The sequence below is a fragment of the Mustela nivalis genome, assembly GCF_964662115.1.
Source record: "Mustela nivalis genome assembly, chromosome: 4".
In the NCBI taxonomy this organism is placed as follows: domain Eukaryota; kingdom Metazoa; phylum Chordata; class Mammalia; order Carnivora; family Mustelidae; genus Mustela; species Mustela nivalis.
Genome location: NC_139023.1, coordinates 147,048,772 through 147,071,795, shown reverse-complemented (window position 1 = coordinate 147,071,795; position 23,024 = coordinate 147,048,772). Strand labels below are relative to the sequence as shown.

General features: G+C 38.9%; 1 protein-coding gene across 3 annotated transcripts; it reads right to left on the bottom strand.

The window, feature by feature from the left end:
- Window positions 1-223: 223 nt before the first annotated feature.
- BNIP3L (BCL2 interacting protein 3 like) lies at window positions 224-22,666 on the bottom strand. Of its 3 annotated transcripts, none has more exons than XM_082727799.1 (6): window positions 22,441-22,666; window positions 15,283-15,466; window positions 10,334-10,406; window positions 5,562-5,665; window positions 5,271-5,420; window positions 224-3,013 (listed from the first exon to the last, which is right to left on the bottom strand). In XM_082727799.1, exons 1-6 carry the CDS (start codon window positions 22,538-22,540, stop codon window positions 2,965-2,967), a joined length of 660 nt encoding a protein of 219 aa, XP_082583925.1. In that variant the 5' UTR covers window positions 22,541-22,666; the 3' UTR covers window positions 224-2,964. The 3 variants fall into 3 exon arrangements, with proteins under 3 accessions (XP_082583925.1, XP_082583927.1, XP_082583926.1); XM_082727801.1 differs by lacking the exon at window positions 22,441-22,666 and adding an exon at window positions 21,890-22,026; XM_082727800.1 differs by lacking the exon at window positions 22,441-22,666 and adding an exon at window positions 16,213-16,344.
- Between the last annotated feature and the right edge of the window lie 358 nt (window positions 22,667-23,024).

Sequence of the window (23,024 nt, the reverse complement as noted above, 5' to 3'; positions counted from 1 at the left end):
ATGATCTGGCCCCATAATATTTCATACACACTTCTCTGATGAATAATATTTTGTGGTTAGAGTCTCCCTGCGAGTAGGGAAGTCAGGAACACAGGAATAGCATTTGTTCCCATGCACCTGCACACTGTTAGGCCCTCAAGTATTTAAGGAACTTAGTGATGGAAAACGTCATCTCTAAACTCCCAAGCCACACACATGACATAAAATGATATGCTGACAGAAGTTGTTTTGTGAGAGCTTTAATGGCACAAAATGTTTATAGCTACAAGTTATACATGTCTTGTAAACTGTATATAATGATACAAAGTGCTAACTAAATAGATGAAGAATGCATATCACTTTGGCTCAGTTAATTCCAATAATTTCAACAACTGGTTCACTTAAAAATTCACCCAACTGGCTAAATCTTCAATTTTCACTTTTTAGAATAGTAAGTATTTTTACTGCAAAGTAACTTGTTGCACTTTTCAATGTGCAAGTTTGTGCAGTTTTGCTCATGATTCTGTTTACAAGTACTGTTAGCCAGTTTTCATCAATCAAGAAAAATGAAGGCTGCCTTTTCGTCCCCAAATTGTAAACAGGTATAAAGCTTTTTGAACATTAATCTTAAAACGTCAACTGTTAATTGTCAAAATCTCCTTTCCAACCATGCAATCTGTTTCTGTTCAACACAAATCTGGGTAGGAGCATAAACATGTATTCTGTATGTTAGAGCTATCAATAAATACTGCATGATTTCATCTTAGGAGAAGTTTTACTGTGATCATGTATTTATGTTTTAAGTAATAGTCCAAAATTTCACAGATAGTTTAAGAAAAAGGCAGAACTAAATTTATTTCCAATGTTGAAAAGAAATCATAAATATACCCAAGTTCAACCACACTACTGATAGAATTCTATTGAATTTCAAAGGATGGCAATGTGTTACCTGTAAAAAAAAAAAGTTGCTCTTATTTTAAGGTTGATTTTACTTTTTCCCTCCCAGGATACCAACTGTAATACAAACTGCATACTGTAGCAGTTTAACGGTTTATTTCTTTCACCTCTATCAGCCTTTCCAATTTTACCCGGGGTTTTCAAAATCAGCGGGCTGTCCGGTTCACTTTCCTTCCAAAGAAATCCAAGTATGAACACTTGAAATAAATAGGTTACAGAAGGCAAATCAAGTGTTACCAGGTTTGAGAATAAGATAGAAACAAGGTATAATAAAAAGATATCCAAAATTACTTAGGCATCAAGTGCTAGAAAGAAAACAAAATGATTCAGAAAACAATTCTGGATATATCATCTTTCTTAAAGATAACCAGCTATGTTTATGAAAAAAGATAATCAGAAATTAACTTTTTTTTAATCTGTAGGTTATTTTCCACTATAACATGTCCATTTTACAAAACTTAATGTGAAAGACATCTGTCTTTCTGCAAACTGGCAAATCTGGTTGCCAGTGTTCTCATCCCAGGCAAACCTGATGTGCTTTATTTAATGAATAAATGGCCAGTTTTAAAATTAACAATGGTTCTCTACATTGTCAGGAGTAATGTCTACAACATAAACAGTAATTATTTATATATAAAACATATGATAGTATCCCCTTCAGAGTCATGCTAGTTGTTCCAAAATCCAATAAATCTACTTGGAATAACTGGTAATCCTGCTGCTTTCTAACAGTTTGGTCCTAAAGCTTCACATTTTAGAAACAAACAAACAAAACAGAAACAGTCTATCACTGAAGGAAGCTGCCGAGCGCTCTGGGACTGTAGGAGTCGAGCACGACCGAAAAGATGGCCCCGGGAGAACGTGACCGGTGCCTGCACAGTCCTGGGCACCACCTTGGGAGGCTTGTGCAGGTCAACAGTAAAAAGGGAGAGATCCAAGGAAAACAAATGGCATCTTCTCAGAACTTTGTCAACTGTTCCCACAACCCAAGTCTGGTTTTCAAAGTTGCACAAGTGCTTGAAATTACTCTGAAACAATCATCTTCAGAGTTTAAAGGCTTCAGAGTATAAGTGGTGCTTCCTAAAATAAGAAGCCTATATTTATACCACAAATTGGAACTCATTCCAAAGCCCCTTCTTAGAAAAGAATTAAAAAACAAAAGACAAAACTTAAAAGTCATGAAAAATTCACATGCAGCTAAAGCTAATTAAACAAAAATACCAAATACACACAAATCCCCAAAGCAATTTTGTATAGTTCTAGGCCTGAGACGTTCCTTAGGAGAAGTAAAGATTCTACACCATAGAAAAGACAGCATTACAACATACTACTATTAAAATCTGTTGATGTAGTTCTCATTCTACTTCATACCCATCACTTACGTAGCCGGCCTCCTATAAATTAAAAGGCGCCATTAGGAGGCTGTTTAGACAAAACGTGGCTCCAAAGCTTGTTTAAAATAATTTTTTATTGCCCAGGATATTTTTTTTCTTGTGTCTTGTTTTTTTGTTTGTTTGTTTTCTTTTTTTAATAACTATAAATTCAAGCTTAGTGAAGCTTGCTTTGTCTTGAAAAAACAAAACAAAACAAAACAACAAAGCTGTTCTATCATTTGCTAATCTGATCTCATTTGAAGAGAGAGATGGTAGTTATCTTGCAAGTGTAAAATTTATACCATGAATGATGCAGGTCTAAGTCTGGTGGCACTAAAAGGAGACGATAGCATTGTTGACAAAATTATAATCTGCTGGTGGCATTTGCGGAAAAGAAGCCCTTGCAAATTTCTAAGTAACAGTAAACTCTGTTAGGAAATTCTAAAGTGTCTTACAGGCCAAAAAGGGAATGAGGTTAGTAAAATGCCTCAACAGAGTTTGAATAAAATACTGGATTTGAGAGTTACTGGAACTTGGATATGTAAAAATAGGGTGGCAGGTTGGGTCATGCTTACAATGGTCTCAAGTTCAAATAAACTACTGTGACAATACACCACTTCACAGGTCACACGCTTTTCTGGGGCTATTCTTTCCTTCAGTAGGTGCTGGCAGAAGGTGTGCTGAGTCGCTTTCCGATATAGATGCTGAAAGGAAACAGTAGAGTGTTTCATCAGTGTCAATGGATGCAAACCAGCTGCCCACAGGATGAACTGCACCTAACAACTCCATGTTGTAAAAGACTCTAAAGGTGTATGTGCACAGTTCCCTAACACCCTGAAATCACTGCTGCCTTCCTTAAAACCAGTCACCAGGCAGCCAAACTGGTTTTATGTAATTATGTTTACTCATTAGGCAGGACTGGACAGCACAGGGGCAGTGATCAGATGAAGTAAAACCAGAGAGAACAGATCTCTCCAAATGACAAAGCACAGCCAACTTCCTTTGACACGTTCCCTTACAGCAGACAGAAAGTTCTACTGGTATTTTACATACAAAATACAGTAACATGCCAAATCACAAAGCTGCCAGTGCTTTATAGTGGGCTCTTAACTAATCATTTAACTCTTCAGGCTTAAGGCCTAATATTACTTTTCCCTGCCAAGCAAGTATTTTACCAGTAAATAGCATAAGCAGAAGGGAAGTTAAGGAAAATAGAAAGCTAGTCCCACCAACCTCCAGTGTAATAAAACCAACTTTTTCAAATCCTTTGTTTTCTATACTCATCTATAACAATAGTTACACTTACACCAGGAAGCGATACAATCTGTAGACTCATGAAAGGAAGAGCTACTGGAAGTTATAAAAACCAAGTTCTTGAGGGCAAATGAACTACTGTGCAGTACATATCGAAGGGGAATTTGAACTCCTCCCCCTGCCTGCCCTCACACCAACTCTGTTCAACACTCACACACTCCCTTCCTCCACAAACCCTTCCATCCATTCTGCTGTTTGTGATCATGGCCTTCACCATCACAAAAACAGATCAGGTACTCAGGAAGACAAAAGGAGTTTATGGGAAAGTTATGTTTATGTTTCCATATTTATGACTGTGAGTAAATCTCTCCCATATGCTGAGCTCCTTACAGAGGAGATAAGGGAGATAAGAGCTTTTGCATATTATATAGAGAAAATGATTCTTTGCACATGCTTAAAGAGAATAACAGATATTGCTTAAAGAGAATAACATATATCTTATAAAAAGAAAAGAACAACAACTAGTGTTTAACTCCTTCAAAAACAGATTTCCTCAACTGTTCCAGCAAGACCAAAAAAAAAAAAAAGAAGAAAGAAAGAATTTAAAAGACAATCCTAAAAAAATTCATTATGTATAGGTAAATGTGGGGTCAACTTTAGAAGAATAAATCGAAATGCCACAAAAAAAGAAAAAACAGGATCCTGAACCAACCTACCAGTTTCACTCAAGGACTATTAAATAGAATGGTGTACTTTCCCTTCTGGGGAAAAAAAAAATGTTCAAATCAACCCTAAGTTTATACACTTAAAGGTTAGTTTACTTAAAAGATTTTTTTTTTTTTTTAATTTATTTGACGGACAGATCACAAGTAGGCAGAGAGGCAGGCAGAGAGAGATAGGAGGAGAAGGCAGGCTCCCTGCTGAGCAGAGAGCCCGACTCGGGACTCAATCCCAGGACCCTGAGATCATGACCTGAGCCGAAGGCAGAGGCTTTAACCACTAAGCCACCCAGGCGCCCCTAGGTTAGTTTACTTTAAAACTTAGCTAATCTTGGGCGCCTGGGTGGCTCAGTGGGTTAAGCCGCTGCCTTCAGCTCGGGTCATGATCTCAGGGTTCTGGGATCGAGTCCCGCATCGGGCTCTCTGCTCAGCAGGGAGCCTGCTTCCCTATCTCTTTCTCTCTGGCTGCCTCTCCATCTACTTGTGATTTCTCTCTGTCAAATAAATAAATAAAATCTTAAAAAAAAAAAAAAAAACAACTTAGTTAATCTTGATGAGTCACTAAATTCTTTCCCCAAAACTAATATACTGTATGTTAACTAAATTGAACTTAAATGAAAAAATAAATAAAACTTAGCTAATCTTGAATAATTTATAAACAAGAAAAAAGGAAAAATTCAAGCACAGAAGAGCCCACTTAAAGATGATCATTGGTGGGGGTGGGGGAGTGGGAAGGGGTTAGGAAGATGACCTTTGAGAAGATTAACATGAATAACTTATTTTCAAGTAAGAAAAATAAAACTCCCCTATTGAAAATGCTTACCAGTGTACCAATACTGTATCAGCTTCAATAATTCTTTTAAGCTCTCCCTATTTGCACTGAAACATTAAAAGCAAAGCAAACTGTTTCACATCTATTTCTTATGTCTGGAAACACAAGAGGGGATGAAATGAAGGGAAAACCCATTAGGAGTCCACTAGTACTTACCCTAGGCCCAAAGCCAAAACATGAGAGAGGAAGAGAGACGGAATGAACACCTTAAGGAATTCTGCGGAGAAAATACCCCCTTTCTTCATGGCCCCACTTTTCCTCATGCTTAAAGAGACAGAGCGTTTGGGGTGTCTGAAGTGGAATTCCCTGGGGGAAGAAAAGCAGAGGCAGGGGTCAGAAACTCAGAAACGCACTTGCTGAAAGCATCCTGGGAGTGAGCAGGTCCACTGCCTTTCGGTGGGAATGGCGTCTGCCATGTTCCCTGAGAAGACATGTGCAAGGACTTACTTAGGTGGAATGTTTTCAGGTCTACTGGACCAGTCAGACACCCAGTCAACGCTTTTCTTCAACGCATCAACTTCTTTCTCTCCTTCTGCAACTTCTTCTTCTGACTGTGAAGAAGAATTACAACTTTAAAAAAGAAAAAAAGGAAGCCCAATTGTTCCCATTACAAAAGAGAAATCTAGACAGAAAATATACTAAAACTCTTAAGGTTGTGCATCAGCAATTTTCATGTAAGAAACACGCCAGTTTTCTAAAAAAACTGACCCAGTGATCTGAGATCAGGGCATTTAATATCTTAAAAAGAACCTGAGTGGGCCTCACCATTGTTCAACCAAAGCATAGGATGTGAACCTGGAAAGTGCACTTCGGGCTACAATGTTCACTGAAATGTGGAGAGCATCAGTAACTGCTGCATCTGGGTGATACTTATACAGAGGCCCACTGCAACATTCTCTTTACTTCTGTTCATACTCAAAACTTTTCATTATTAAAAATTAAAAAATCTCCAAAAGTATATGCTAATCAATATAAAGTGATGAGAAAACAAGTGGGAGATGTGATGAGGAAGTAAGTAATAACAGTATTAATCATTTATCAAGAGATAAGCATCATTCTAAGCACATTATATGCATTAATGATTTTTACTTGGCAACAATGCCATAAAAACAGAAATTATTAATATTCCATTTTACAGATGAGGAAACGAAGACGTAAGTGCCTGAAGTTTTGTAAGGAGCAAGAGATAAGGCCAGTATTTAAACCAGGTAAACAGTCTCTTTGAGTCCCCAACTCCTAAGCATTAGGCTTTACTTCCTTAGACAAATCACTAATGAAACATTTTCCGAGGTTTATTCAAAATTACATAAGCTAAAAGACTTTGGAATCATTTATTTTATAATGGCTTAGAATTTGACATTTTTTTCCATCAGGTAAAAGAAAAGTAAGTCCTTTTTCTTGGTAATGATAACCTACAGTTTCAGGCCAAGAACAAGCAAAATTCCCAATAGCTTCTCCTTCACAAGAACCCTCAGAAATGAGATGGTCCTAAAAATGAACAATACCATTCCCTCAGCTTTAAGGAATGTGATGCTAGGACCTCAGACCCATGGGTCTCAAAGCTAAGAAATGTTTTGATTTGTTACTCTGTTTGAATAGAATTCATTCTTTTTGGTAGATAGCTATGAAATGCAGAGCTTGATATAAGCATGTGGTTCTTTTTGACAGGGCTATCTCTCTGTGAGCTAGGTGCCCCAGGAAGGTAGTTCAGAGAGTAAGAGGGGCGACCCTACCTCTAGAGACTATCAAACCAAAAGTAAAATCCCTGTGGATTTTTGCTACTCTGGTAGTATCATTCTTACTTAGTTCTGCTGGACTTGGCAAATTCCACTGAATGACACAATGTAGCCTTTAGGATTAAGCTTTTTCCATTGGGTATTGAGGTTACTCAGAATCATGAGTTGGCTCTTTTTGGTATAAATCTGAAAACATCCTAAATCAAAATGAAGTTGCTACAATTTCCTTATAGATCAGTTTGTGTACACACAATATTTGACTATATTCAACACATTCATGTCACTTCTGGTTACAGTTTGCAACTCTGGTCTCGCATTGTCTCTCCTTAAAACTGCTCGAAGACTGAGGTTTAAATTTGTGAACAAGTTAATATTTCCTACTTTCCAAGAGAATGAAAATGTAGTAAGATTTTATGGCTTAATTTACTTTATGATGTCATTTTCTCTCAGTTGAGTGAAGCAAAGTTATCTTTGGACTACTAGTAAAAACAAACTCCCCAAATCGGTTAACGCTTACCTTAAGAACCAAGAATCCTATGCTATCCTCATTTACGACTGCTGTGTGCTTCCCTTTACTAATCTTAAATTTGCCAGTTTCAGGTTTTAAGTTACCTTCCAATTCTTGGAAAAATGTACTTAATATGGTAATAATGCACTTTATCTATAAATACGATTCATACTTTTAACGAATCAATAACCCTCTTCTGACTATTTTAGCCTGTTCTCATGTGCAAGTCCTTTACCTTCAAAGCACTTACATTCTCCCTCCATGGCCCATGTCAAGTTCTTTCTTGACATGGTCTCTATGTGCAGCTATTAAAACCACACAGAATAGGGTCCATAAACCTCAGTTCTACCAGACAGGAAAGGGAGGACATTTTGCTCTGTACCAGTAACAGTGATACCCAACACTGTGCTGGCCCCTTTAACCCCAGAAACACACTACAAAAAGGACTTCAAGAGACCTAAATAAAACAGAGACTTCTGAGGACTATGGTCCTAAAAGTATAGTCTGAATGACCCTTTTCCTAAATGCATTATACCTTAGGCTTCCTCATACCATCACTCACCCAGCACATCTTAGTTCATTCGCAGGACTTCGTGAGCTCTCCTGAAATCAACCCCATGCATGGATTTATTTTAGTAGAAGGCACAAGAGCTGCAGGCTCAGACAGCCCTGGTTTCAATCCTGGCTCTCTCACCCATTGGCTTTGTGATCTTAGATTAATGATTTAATGAAGACAAAGCCCCACTTCTCCCATTTGTTCTAAGGGCTAATATCACCTCTTTCACTAGAATGAGAACACTGGAAGTGGGAAAAACTTTTTTTAAAAATAAATTTAGCACCTAGAATACTTCTAGTATGTATTAGTGTCTTTCCTTCCTCCTCCTAGAATAGGCTGAACACATTCTCTGTTCCTCGTACAGACAATATATACATGTTTGATAAGGGCAATCCCATAAGAGTCCTGTGGTAAATGCTTCTGTTTGCTAACCCTGAGCTTGCTTCTCGCTCATGAAAAAAACCCACCCTCCCAAAACCTAAAGTTGTTAATTTTTAAATGATCATTTCTTCAATTTTAAAAAAGCAATGGAAAAGGCTTTTTGAAAGTTTAAATAAATCATACCTACTGATTTCTCTTTTACTACAAGTCTTACTCTAAAAAAACACATTTTTCTTAAAGGACTTAAAACTGCTTTTCCAAAGATGTAATCATGTTTATATGGACTGCTCTGATTGTTAATATGGTTTACCCAACAACGCTGACGGTAACTAATATTCTTTTAGGTACTGATTTCTGAATTGGGACCACACGAGCAATACTATCATAATCTGACATAGAAGCCAAAAATGTTGTATTTTCTACCCTGGCTTTCATAAATTCCTCTGGAATTCTAGGTTGGATGCAGTCAGCTCTACAATTTTATTTAAGTTCAAGTATCAGTTAAGGCTAAATGTCTACTGCCACTCCATGCATCAAGACAGCACTTACGAGAGTGTTCCAATAGGTTGTTAGGTAGATTATTAGGGGGAAAATGTATGTGTGTGGGGGAGGGAGGTCTAAGATCAAATAAGCTTGGGAAACACTTGGTTTAAACTAAGAGATTCTTCTATTGCCGGAATTGTCAGAGCCTTTAGTGTGCTACCATGTGCTGTGACTACTGGGGATGGGGAAGGGGAGAAAGAGAGCCCAGGAACTGTATTACTTCCACTTGACTTTGGAACTATCTTATGGAGCTTCCCATTGAGCAAATGTTTCTTGAAACACATTCTGTAAAATGCTAATCTAGATTTTCAAAGTGCCAGTACAAAAGACAGTATGAAATGAGGACATCTTCCTCAGGAAAGACTACAACAAATAATTAATTTCACTTCTCTTCCTTGGGATTCCTTAGTACACTTTTGCCATGCAAACTACTATTTTCTTCTTCATTAGTTATGGCTTATGCATGTGACAAAACCGACATACATCAGCCAGCAATTCAACAACTGCAGTCAGAATATCTCTGTACACGACAATCTTATCTATAATATAAAGCTCCTCATAAAACAAATTTATATTCAATCCGTAGATTTTCTAGGTTTTAGAGAACAGCACAGACTATGAAAAAAGCAGGGAGAAACTGCAGCCTTCTGAAACAGAATACTGGGTGCACCCCATGTTATCATGCACAGTATTTCCAGTGCAAAAGGGGAATAGGTCACTATGCAGGGAGAATCCCACAATGCAAAGTTTCTGTCCAAATGCATTTTTAACATTCCTTCCACAAATACTCTGCCAGCCCATGAAAACGGTAGAGAGAGACAATGGTTCTGGTCCTCACAAATTTGCACTCTGGCACTTTTAGGCGAATCAACACATCAATCCAGTCAAGGGCCAGCTATGAGCATTTTAAATCGCTAGTAACAGTTACTTCTCTTAGGTTTCAGAATATTAATTGTTGTATACTTTCAATACTACAGCCATCTATTTTACTGACAACGTCAACTCTTAGCGAACTACATTTATCTTAAGGGACCCTGCAAAATTCAGAAGAATATTCTCTCTAGCTGTTGAAACTCATCTCAAAAGTCACTGGTTTGCTGTGAGATGCAGGAAAAAGTTTTCACACCTGATTCTACAACTTTCCTTTTCATTAATTTTGTGACCTTAAATAAAACATCTGTCTCAGCTTTCTATTTATAAACTCAAGAAACTAGCCTGGAATACTGGAATGATACATTACAGACAAGAATTTTCCAATTCTTTTACAGTGAGAGGACCCCAAATTCTCAGCTGCAAGGTGTACAAAGAGAGCTGTATCATCCTAAGTAAATTCCAAAATCAGAAACTGAAGAACTTAAAACAGCTTCAAACTACTTTTTAAAGTTTTCTTACTCTTTAATATATTTAAGTAAAACATACTTATTTAGAGGTTCACATTCCTAATTATTTAATGTACACCAGAAAAATAAGCACACACCCACACATATACACACACCTGAGAGCTATGGTCCCTGCTGGTGTGCATCTCCACATCAAACATAATCTGCCCATCTTCTTGTGGGGAAGGGCTAGAAGAGAAAGAATTTAGCCATTACTTTTAATTCTCTTTTTGTAAAGTAAATTAACCTCCACTGGAAATTAGAAAACTGAAAGTTACAAGAGTAGTATGGTTTTGAAAAAGCAGCAATCGAAAAGTATTATCTTGACCCCAAAGAACAAATGAAATAGAGCACTCTTATGCCCAAAATATTCTGGAATTTTGTGATGATGATGATTTCCTTTGCAAGGATAATTTCTCTCTTTTTACTTTTTTCCAGTAAAGTTATAAAGACCTTCAAAACCAGAAACCTAATTTGGGGTTCTTTTTCTCAAAGTTCTTTCATCATTAAATAATTCATCACTAGGGATTTTCAAAGTGTGAAAGCAGTTCTCAGAGTCTAGTTGGCTCCCAGACCTCCAAAACAGCTTCCTTGGTGTAATCTGAAACCGGCCCCCACACAGGAGGGCAAGAGGCAGACCACTCCAGGGTGGCAGGTGGCAGCTTTAAACTAGGGAATTTACAGACCAGGCCTGTCTTGGAGTGACAGTGAGGTGAGCAGATCACATCCACCTCCCAAATTTTAAAAAGTATATAGAGGCCTTAACTGGGTTTAGTTATGTATGCCGTGCAAACACCATATTTCTGTCTCAAGGCTATATTCTTTTTTTTTTTTTTTTAAAGATTTTATTTATTTGACAAAGATCACAAGTAGGCAGAGAAGCAGGCAGAGAGAGGGGAAGCAGGCTCCCCACTGAGCAGAGAGCCCAATGCGGGGCTCCATCCCAGGACCCTGACATCATGACCTGAGCCGAAGGCCCAGTGACCCACTGAGCCACACAGGCGCCCCTCAAAGCTATATTCTTGAGTCAGCTTCTGGGAGCCAGGAAGGCAGGTAGAATGCACATTCCAGGAACAGGGGAGGGAATGGGGAGCTTCCAATTGCCCAAGTCCAACTCCAGGGTCAACCTGCAGTCATGTCTTGAACACCTCCCCCAACACTCTTTCAAAGGGTTTTCAAGGTTAAAATTATTTTCATGATACTATTATGATTTGCCTTTTTTTATTCTTATTCTGTCACATCTGTCATTCTTATTCCATGGATCATGAAATTTTCCAAAGGCTACATGAAATGTTTTATCATTACAGAATGAATGCAAAAGCAAATGAGAATCCAGCTGTTTTCTATTAAGCCAGATAATAAAGAGATTTGCAAAAATGTAAAACAATGCTAGTACTTATTTATTTATTTTTGGTTATGAAAAAGTTATTTTTCATTCTAAAAAACTTATTCACACAGAAATGCGATGGGTTTATTATTGCTAAATGAATACATTTTAAAATCTGTTTTCATTTTTAATATAATTTAATATCAAAATATATAACCCACATATACAAAAGATCTTTGGGGATCCCAGCAATTTTTAGGGATGTAAAGGAGTATGGAGACTAGAATCACCATTATACTTATTTCAGAAATACCTGCTTTGAGATATTTCAGAGTGAATTATATAAGCTTATATACAAATATAGAACCTTCAATAAAAAGTATAAAGATGTATTTCCAGAAACAAAATTTACAGGTAAACTTTTACATAAAAACACATGATCATGAACTATACTTGATGTGATAGATGAAAACAACATGGTAAGTTCAATTCTTAATCTTATCAATGATTGCTTGTGTAACCACAGCAGGTCATTAGATTTTCCACTCCACACCCACGCTGCCAAATCTCATTGAAAGTAGAGATGAAAACTCTCCAGGCTTAACCAGTTCAAAGGAGATGTGATCTGTTAAAGCCCCCAAGAGCTCGTACACAATGTTAACATATAGAGAAGATGGTGAGACAGATTCAAAAATAAATAAGATCACCCAAAATGTGTCAGACTGATTTGGCCTTGGCGTCTCAGACTATTATAATTAACATAAAAGAGCATTAAATGGGGACAGCAAAAGAGAAAAGCTAGTTCTGTATCACACAAATATGTTAGAGTATTTAGACATTTTTTTGAACTAGAAATCTCAGGCTAGAGCACAGGAACCAGATGGAAGGAGGCACTTTTACTGTCCTCAGTTTACTGTCATTATACTCATATGACACTGTTGCATTCACAGCCAGATATCAAATTAAGGGCCATTCTCACAGAGCCAGGAGTAAGTCAAGCAGTAAATGAAATAGTCAAGAACCCTACAGAAGCACTGTTCCACTTCTACACTCCTATCACTGTACCAATCTCACTTAGAAGAGTACTAAACATTTCACTGGTGAACCGTTTACTAACAATTTGGAATGCATTAGAGCTTCAACCCTGGCTCATATTAGAATTAGCTGGGGAGCTTTTAAAATACCCTCATGTCTCTACCCCATCCCTGATGACAGAATATGAACCTCCAGGGACGTGGCCTGTGCACTGATATTTTTAAAAGCTCTCTGGGTCTCCCTACTGTGTAGGTTGACAACTCCTGCAGTAGGGTAAAATGTAATACAAAACACATAGGGCTTATCTTCTAATAACCACTACAGTGACAAAAATGTATCTCTGGAATAATTTTTAAATTGAAAATACGGTTGACCGTTGAACATTGTAGGGCACTGGACCCAACCTGAACAGTTAAAAATCTGTGTATAACTTCTGACTCCCCTCAAACCTAATTACTAACAACATGTTTTTGGCAAGAAGCCTTATAGATAACAGAGTCAATTCACACAGATCTTGTACATTATAGGCCTTATGTACTGTATTCTTACAATAAAGTAGGCTAGAGGAAAAAAATGTTAAAGAAACTCATAGGGAAGAGAAACTACATTTACAGTACTATACTAGATTTATGGAAGAAAAATCCACATGGCTATGCAGTTCAGACTCATGTTATTCAGGGATCACTATATATATAAATTAGCTCTGGGACGAATATCCAACAGCCTTAAAAATGCTTCCATCTACCAAAAACACTTCTCGACGACTTCAAATATAGAGATGCCTGGCAATTCAAAGGGCATGAATTGTGAAGACATTTTAAAATGTTATGGTGGGTTAGCACAGGAGAGTATTACTGGGCTACAGTCATAGGCCTTCTCTGAAAGATGACTAGGAACCCATAGCCTAAAGATACAGAAGCTGAGGGTTAGGGAAGTATTCAAAAGCACGTGCCACGCCTTGCTTCATGTATTTAGAAACCTAACTTAAACCTATCCGGTCACAAGAAGAACTATAACCACAAGTGAAATAAGATGTCCAGAAAAGCAAGCCGGTACCTTTTTCTCTGCTCAATGACAACAGCAAGTGAACAACAGGTTAAGAGATACGCTGGGGGCACCTGGGTGGCTCAGAGGGTTAAAGACTCTGCCTTCAGCTCAGGTCATGATCCCTGGGTCCTGGGATCGAGCCCCGCATCGGGCTCTCTGCTCAGCAGGGAGCCTGCTTCCCCCTCTCTCTCTGCCTGCCTCTCTGACGACTTGTGATCTCTGTATATCAAATAAATTAAAAAAATCTTTAAAAAAAAAAAAAAGAGATACGCTGATACCAATGATCAAAGGTCATGTACTTGAATGTATAGTAAAAGTCTTACAAACAGGCCCAGAAGAAGCAGAAAACTTCAGAAACCCCTTACAAGTCCCATAATATAAATGTAATTAATATGAACTTCAGTCTGAAAGACAGACGAATGCTGTTGCAACTGGAATCATTGGGAAGCTGCTCAGCAAAGAGCCATCTGCTCTGCTTCTGCTTATAACAAGAGTCATCCCAGGCTCCTAAGAAGCACAGGGACAAAGGCAGAGAGATAAGACGGGGTGGCGGGGGCGCACAGAGTGCCAGAGCCAGCAAACCGGTCCTCTGCTACCTTGGTAACATCAGTGGATTATAAGATATGTAGGAACTTCAAACATGACCGAACTCCTGTTACTCCTTTTAAACTTTTTCTGACAAATAAAATATGCTACATATACAATTTTTACAAAGTACAAAAATATTCAGAAGAAAAATATCCACAATTCCATCCCTTGGAAATAATCACTTTTATTTTCAGTACACATTTTTAAGTGTTTCCTCAGTCTTTGCCTTGTGCATCTGCATTTTTACATGACTAATATCAGTTAACTCTTCATCAGCCAGAAGATCATCCAGTAGCCCATAATGCTAATAGCATGGCTGCCACCAGTCTAAAACTGTCACATATACCACCCATCCCTTCGGAAAAAAAATCAAAGCTTACACTGCAAAATAAATGAACAACTCAGTTTCATTTTACTCATACGTATCACTGTATCCTTACTCTTTCACCAAAAGCAGTCCTTCAACAGTGGAATTACTGTCCCAAAGGCCAATGTAGAAAAATGAGGCATGAAACAGAAGTTCCTCTGAAGACACAGAATGGCCTTCCAAATTAACTATCTTTACAGATCTTGGTTGGTGTTTCCAACGATGCAAATACCACTATAACTTGAATCAACCTGCAGTTTCTAGGACCCAAATGTTTACTGAGTGTATACTATAGCACACCAGCATGACGACTGTCAAGGGTACAAAGGAAATGAAATGACTCCTGCCTTTTCGAGCCTCACAGTCCTGAAGGGGGGACAGATACGTAACTCGCAGAATGTGATCTGTTAAACAGGACACAAAGGAAAATGGGAGAAAGTTTAATACTACAAGTAAACATTTATGGCATTGACTTCAAAACTGATAAACATCAAAAAATGATACAATCTGAACAAGGATATTGATTTAATCCAGTGAAAAACACCAGGCACTCAAATATTTGTCAATTAGCTATCTGATTTAAATTACACATGCTGCGATAAACCAAGAGTTGTGTTCTGTAAAATGAAAATGAAAGTAAATTTATTATTTTTCTCTAATGGGAACTGACCTTGTAACCCATCTGTATGGATCTTACTTACCTGTCACAGTGAGAACTGGCTCTTGAACTACTCTGTCCTGATTCGTGTTGTGCATCCAAAAGAATCTTCTCCATGTCTCCATTGTGGATAGAGGATGAGGACGGTACATGTTCTAGCCCCCCATTTTTCCCATTGCCATTATCATTGCCATTGCTGCTGTTCATGGGTAGCTCCACCCAGGAACCTGTTGGACAAGTCAGATAGCTTAAGTTAACCACAGCAGAACCAAACTCTGTCATGTGCACACAGATGTGAATGCGGTGAATTCTGATAAGAATTCAGTCTGGCCTCAAAGCAAATGCAAGAGTATTCTGAAGAAAATAAATAAGGAGCAACAGAAGTCTAAAAATATATATAGTTCCTGTTCCTGAAGTAGCTCATGCAATCAACCAATTTAGAAGAAGCTGGAACTCTACAACTATTATCTTAGAAAATGCGTCTTTTAGCCAATTTTCTCTCTAGTTAAAGCTTAGTTTATATATGATAAGCACTTATGGAAAACTTTGAGATTGCTTTTCAAAAAAATAAGTGGCTACTTTATTACTACTTATCTTTACTATTTTAATTATATATGTTTAATATAACATATTTATGCGTATTTTTTCCCATAGTCTACTGCAGCTATTTAGTTGTATCCTCCCCACAGATGAAGTAAACTTATGGCTTAGAAACTTCTTAGAAGTCATCTAAATAAGTTAACAACTGTCCTAATCAGCACAATTAGAGGCTTCTAGAGAACTTAAATCCAATCGTAAAATTTTCAATTTGTGTACAAATGTGCCACATAAAATTAATGCACATAGCTCTAATTAAATCTGGTGATAATACTAAAAAAATCTGAAAAAAGCTTTCTTTCTACCCCACAAATTAGTTTATTCCTTTCCTTTATACCTCACCTCTTTCTATCCTCTCCCTATGCACTAACCATACCTCGTGGACTTGTCCTTTCTTCTTTCCCACCACTTCCTATTTCCGAGAGTTTCACAAAGCCTTGTTGGTTTTAGGGGAGAAACTGCGCATCTGTACAGGAGACACTGAGGTTTTCTCAGGCCAACAGTCAAAGAGGGTGGAGCCACAGGAAAGGGGACGTGGCCCTGGTAATCTGGATGGCTCTTGAAAATATTTATTTATTGGCTCAGTGAGTTTGCTGAACACATTACAGTGCTTTAATTTTAATAAGAATTGGTAACAGCAGCCAATTCACAACAAAAAGAAACACTGCTGAATTTTCTTCCTAATTTCCATTCTGTATAATAAATTTTATTTTATAAAATATAACCAAGCAGATAGATAGGGCCATTCCTCCAAACTCTCAGCAGAAGCATTAGAGTTCTGTGGCTGAAGAGTCTTCCATCAGTAAATCAGAACCATCACCAAAAGAGGCTCAAACCCTAAAATGCACTCTCAGTGAGGTGAGGACTATTCTAGATCCAAAGTAAACTCAACATCATCCTTACTGGAAGGAAAAGCTCAAAGGCAGACCTGGGTGGAAACCCGACTCCACCACCTAGTTTTTGCCTGTCTTTCTGAGCTTCAGTATTCTCTGTAAAACAGATATTCAAAAATACAGATCCCTACGAGCAGCTCTGAGGATTAAACACAGGACACAGGTAAAGTACCCAGTAGGTGGAGATAGTCAGCTATCCACTAGTTAGAAGAGCTTATATTTGTCAAGTACTTAGAACAGCGTTGGCTAAATGAAAATGAAGTTACCCTTTCCGTCCTTTCCCTCTAAGGCAGTCCCAGTATGTGTCACAGTCCCATAACCACCGCCAAATCTTTGGGACTGTACTGCCAAACAACACAGTTGCAGGACATATCTGTGACCTCATTCTATACACAAAAATGGGCACAGACTAGACAGAACTCAAAATGGATTAACAAGTTCAACTAGCAAAGCTAAGACAGATTTAACACTAACTAAAGGTAATTTAAATACTTCAAGTGCCTCTGGAGTATATGAGAAATATGCCAAAGCATCCCTAAATTTAGAGTTCTGCAAAGTATTTTAACAGAAAGAGACAGAAAAAGAAAGAGGTATATGATAAATTTTTCTACTCATACTGTTTTCTAGGATTGTCAAACTTATTTTACACCAGCAGAATCCATTCTTCTTGTATAGAAGACTGAAGTGTAAAATAAACTAAACAACCAAAAGACCTGAGCTGTTCTGGTAAAAAACTAAGGAACCAGGAGTTCATGATGGGTCTCTGTGGAAGCCAGTCTTCCCTTAAATATAGTTAATTTTCACTTCAAATAGCTGATCAAAGAAAAAAGTGCTGTAGTAGTATTAGCTTTTCCAGACCTTACTTTTTTGAAGGACTTCCAAACGAGTATCTAAATTCTACTTTCTGCATTAAAAATGCATGAGCAATCATAACCTAGGAACTTGAGAAGACATACCTGGAAAACCTTAGTAAAACTGATCTTTGTGATTAGCTTCATACCCAGCATAAATGAAGTCATTTCTACTTAAGGCAGACAATATTTATCTGGCATATACTAATACGGTGGTTAAGAGCAGAGAGTGAAGGCAGACTCCCACTCTAACACTTACAGCTGTTACACCCTAGACAGGTTACTTAACCCCTTAACAGTTTTATCATCTGTAAACTGGAGATAATAATTACATCTACCTCATAGGATTGTTAGAAGGTTGAAATGAATAAAGCATGGAGAAAAATAAAGAAGGTCACTAGTATATGGAAAGTGCTATGTGTTAGCCACTACTGTAATTATATTCTGTATCTTTTAAAAATGTATCTTATTGCAAAAATGTGTTTCTTGAAAATAAACATATAAAGTAAAAATACCTCTCCTCCCAAGCTCCCATTCCTATTCCTAAAGGCTACTTTTCAAAGGTTCCTATGTCAACTTCCAGAGCTTTTTCAATGAAATACAGTGCTGTTCTTTGGTTTTGTTTTTACAGAAAAATTGAATTGTACTATACATATTTTTCTCTAAGAAGCGTTTCTTTCGTTTCTTTTCTTTTTTAAAAGATTTTATCTATTTGAGAGAGAGAGTGTGTGCCAGCATGAGCAGGGGGAAGGGCAGAAGGAGAAGCAGACTCCCCTCCAAGCAGAGAGCCTGATACAGGGCTTGACCCCAGGACCCTGAGATCATGACCAGAGCCAAAGGCAGACGCCTAATCCACTGAGCCACCCAGGGGCCCCTGTAAGAAGCATTTCTTACCTAACAGCTTACAGATAGATGTCTTTCAATGTCAATGTATATTACCTTACCTCAAAACAACTGCTTTGCATCTCATCTCATACCATACTTTAACCATTATCCAAATGTCAAGGTTAACCATTACCCAAATTGTTTCTATTATTATGTTATCTATAATCAGGTCTTCAATAAATGATAATCTGACAATGTGCATTAAGACACCTAAAAAGGTAGACTTCCCTTAATAATTCTCTTCCAGATAGGTAACTATGGACATAAACAGCACTGCACAAAAAGTTATGCACACAAATTATTAAAACCTTCATTTTTTGACTAAGATGGGAAAAAATAAACTTGTCTTTCTCAACAGATGGACTACACATGCTTTTCATTACCTAGTTCATTCCTGATTTACAGCCTCAGAATTTCTTGATGTTCTAACTCCACCAATTCTCACAAAGTCCCCTTCTCCTTGGAAAGGAAACAAGACAAGATATGAGGATTGCGCTGCCCAAGCAATACAAAGTAGAAAAAAATTTGAGTGAATTCTCTTCCTAATAATCAGACTTTAAAATTAAAAACTATAGGCTCTCTCCACTATAGTAAAACACTACTTAAAACTGAAAAGACCTCTCTATGCCAGACTCTACACATACACAATACATGAGATATACGTTAGTTTAAGTGTTTGAGAATTCCTAAGAGTTCACACTTCTACATTTTGTAATATAGTATATTGTGAGGATTGGCCCAGTAATTGCCAAGGAGGAGGGAGTGGGAGAGCTGAGGGGTAGAGGAAGGGAGAGAAGGAAGAAGAGTAGTTCTCATCTTTTTCCACAACTTTCCAAGGTCCCATGTATAACTCTTATCCTAACCAGGGGTAACACATTCCATTATGTCTGATGTTCTTTCCTTGAAGCCTTTATTTTATGTAAAGTTCTGGATGCTGGAATCCAGACCAAGAACAGTCACCAAAATTATTCTTTAAAAAAAAAAGTTAGGGCACCTGGGTAGCTCAGTGGGTTAAAGCCGCTGCCTTCGGCTCAGGTCATGATCCCAGGACCCCGGAATCGAGCCCCACATTGGGCTCTCTTCTCAGCGGCCAGCCTGCTTCCCCCCTCTCACTCTGCCCGCCTCTCTGCCTACTTGTGATCTCTGTGTGTCAAATAAATAAAAAACATCTTTAAGAAAGAAAAAAAAGTAGGTCATTTTCCACAAGTGGATACTTACACACCAGTTACTTATGTATTCAAAACAGTATCATGAAGCAGTAAGTCTCACATGCCATAGCCTTAAAAGCCTTCTCACCATACTGGGGGAGCAAGTACATCACAGCTGTAGATGTTTAAAATGGGGGGGGGGGGTAAAAAAAAAAAGGAAGAAGAAAAAGAAAGGCTGTACTTCCTACATTAAATAGTAAGAAGATTTTCTTATATTACCTACCAACTTATATAGCATAAATGTATACAGATATTCTTACATAATTTGTTAGTTTTCTTAAGAATAAAACTGAAACTGGAAACTGGAAAAATGTTGTTTTAACTCTGCCAGTAGTTCAGATATTTATCTACTGATTTTGTAAGGAAAATGAATAGCTTCCCAATGGTAAGCAAACAAACAAAAAAGTCAGAGAAAGGTTTCATTATTCCAAATATTTCAATAATTTGCTGTTAAAACTGTCTTGACCCCTGAACTGAAGAAAAATCCCAAACCACAGATAATCTGTACAATGAGTTCATCTCCTGTGTTTCATAGTTATGCAACTTTACAGAACAAAGAACTTCAACTTATCAGCAATTTGGGTAGTATTAGATATCTGAATAAGTTGTTTTACCTAGCGCCCAAAAATCACTTGAAGGAATCAGTAAGGATTCTTGTTTTGATTAAACCACTGTTGTATAATGAACTAAAAACACAAAATAAAAGACAAGAAGGGAGAAATTAAATATAGCACTAGCTAAAAGGTTTTCAGTAACTTTTCAAAGCTCACCCTACTCAAAAAAAGTACTTTCTATCTAGCAGACTTCCCAAAGCCAACATTTTGGTATCACACACAAAGTGTTCTTCCACTTCTGTTAAGGTTAATATAAACGTAGCAGCAACTCAACGACCAAAAACATCAAATACCTCTTATGTCTATCAGACACAGATATAAACAATCACAGACAACTCGACCCCATTTGCTGTTTTTGTTAAATGGTCAAAGGAAACTAAAATTCCTTTTTTCCTGTGAAATCATGTATGCATACTAACCAAACAGCCAACTTGAGAGTACTGCAGGAAAATGGTGAGTACAATCAAGAAACAGTACACTAAAGAGAGCTAGATAGGCAGGTCACCTCTGTACATCAGGTAGAATAACCTACTGGGAGAATAGGAAACACACATTACCAGGGGATTCTGGGCTACTATCAGAAAGTAAAAAATCTCAGCTCTAAGTCCTAGCCTGCTGTGAACTTGAGAAAACATACTTTACTCTTGCTCTCTTTTACCAGTAAATAACAGAGACAGTAAGCACTAAAGTGTCTTCCCATTCTAAAATTCCATGCTTCTAAAACGGTATGCTAAAAATGGTAAGCAGTGTTTTAAGTGCACATTAAATACATGAAGTAAATGTTTAAGACACATAAATTAATCCTTTCTGTGGGAAATAATATACAAATCTTAAATTCCAGAACATAAGTCACCTGGGTTTCAAAAACTCAACATTTAAGAAAAATTTATCCATCAAAAGATGGAACAGCAGCAACAAGCAATGAAAATATCTTAAAATACTCAAATTCTATCCCCATCTTGTGGGGAGGAACTCTTTTCCCTAAAATAATTTTTAGGCCACGATGGAACACCTCCCTCTTATGAAAGAGATTGCAATGCCTTTGAAAATCAGTTAAGCATCCAAATGATTTTTAAACGATTTCATCTGGCCATATGCTAACTGTCCCAACTGCCTCTTTCATAAGATCAATTACAGAAAGATTGGGCAACGATCTTTCCAAGAAAACTGAGCTTTCAAGACAACTGGGGAAAACCTTAGGACAAGATGTCTGAGCACCAGAATGTTATGATGAGCAACTGCAGCTGCTCGTAACTCAAATATTGCACATTAACTTCCAAGCGCCCGACTGTATCAGTGTGGTTTTAATCTCGTTTCTGAACGTTTATTGCCCCAGATTCCATAATTTATGCAATCTTGCATGGCTCAAGAGGCTGTTCACAAAATGTTTTCAGGGCACACAACCCCATCGTTTAAAAACCAAAACCAAAAAACTCACTTGGGCCAACTCTCATAAAAAAAAAAATTAACAAAACAAAACACGAAAAAAAGTAGCACAGCCTCCTCACCCCCACCCCCACCGTCAAACAAGTAACCACTAAATTACCAAATGATTTTCCTGACCAGCCTGTGGTAACAAAGGAAGGGAACTGGAGGGCTTACATTCCGAGTCCTAAGGGGAGGCCGACCCAGAGAGCTGGGGTCAACCCGGCCAGGCGCGAGCCCCGCCGCACACCTGACCGCCCGCGCGTCCTCCCGCCGCCCCCTCCCCTCGGCCCGCCGCCAGCCGCCCGCGTCCATCCCCCGGCGTCCCAGCTGCACGTCCCCATCCCTGCCCACGTCCCCTCCACCGCCCGCTCCGCCCACCGCGCCCCCAAAGCCCGCCCCCCCGCGTTCCGATTGGCTAAGCTAGGGGGGCCCACCGCAGGTGGGATCGGCTCGCCCCCTTCTCCTCCCACCCAGCAGCCCTCCCCGACTGCAAGCCCAAGCAGCCCCCCGACCAAGACCAGGAGGGAGGGGAGACGGGCCACAGGAAGACAGGAGCCACTCCTCCTGACAGGTGACGGGAGCTGCCAGTCACCCGCACATCCTCAGCCTCGGCCAATGGACTGCCTTCTCCTCCCGCCCCCCGCGCAGAGCTGGCGGCGGCGGCCGGAGCAGCTCCTCCCCCGCCCCCCCACCCTCTTCGCCGAGCCCACCGGCCCTGCACTCACTGTTGAGGCCGGCTGGCGGGGGCAAAGGTTGTTCACCTTCCTCGCAGTTGTTGTTGTTGTTGTGCGGGGGCGGCGGCTGCTCTACTAAATGAGACGACATTGTCAGGTAGCTGGAAGGGCTTGCGGCCGCAGCAGGACCGTCTCTGGTTCTCCGGCAGCAACACAACAAGCCGAGTCCCCCGCCCCCTTTTCTGCGCCTGCGCAATCCCTCCCCTACCTTGACGTCAGGGTCTGCTCCGGCCACGTGATGACAACACAACAAGCGACGGGGCGGGGAGGGGGCGTTCCCAGACGAGCTTCAGACCGGGAGACGCGGGAGTCACGCTGACGCGCGCACCTGGAATGAATTCTTGCGTGTCATTGTACTGGCCTGATGGAGTGACTTATGCGACTGGAACTGATATAGAGGTTAGGGAGAAATGTGTAATGAGGAAGGGTTAGCTGCCCATATTTGCCACACAGGTCTCCTACAGCGACATTGTTTTAGCCAATCCCTGAGCATTTCTTTTTCACTATCTATAAGGATTCATTTCTGTAATAGGTTTCGTGGTGACACAAAGGAAGAAAAAACACCGGCGCCTCCC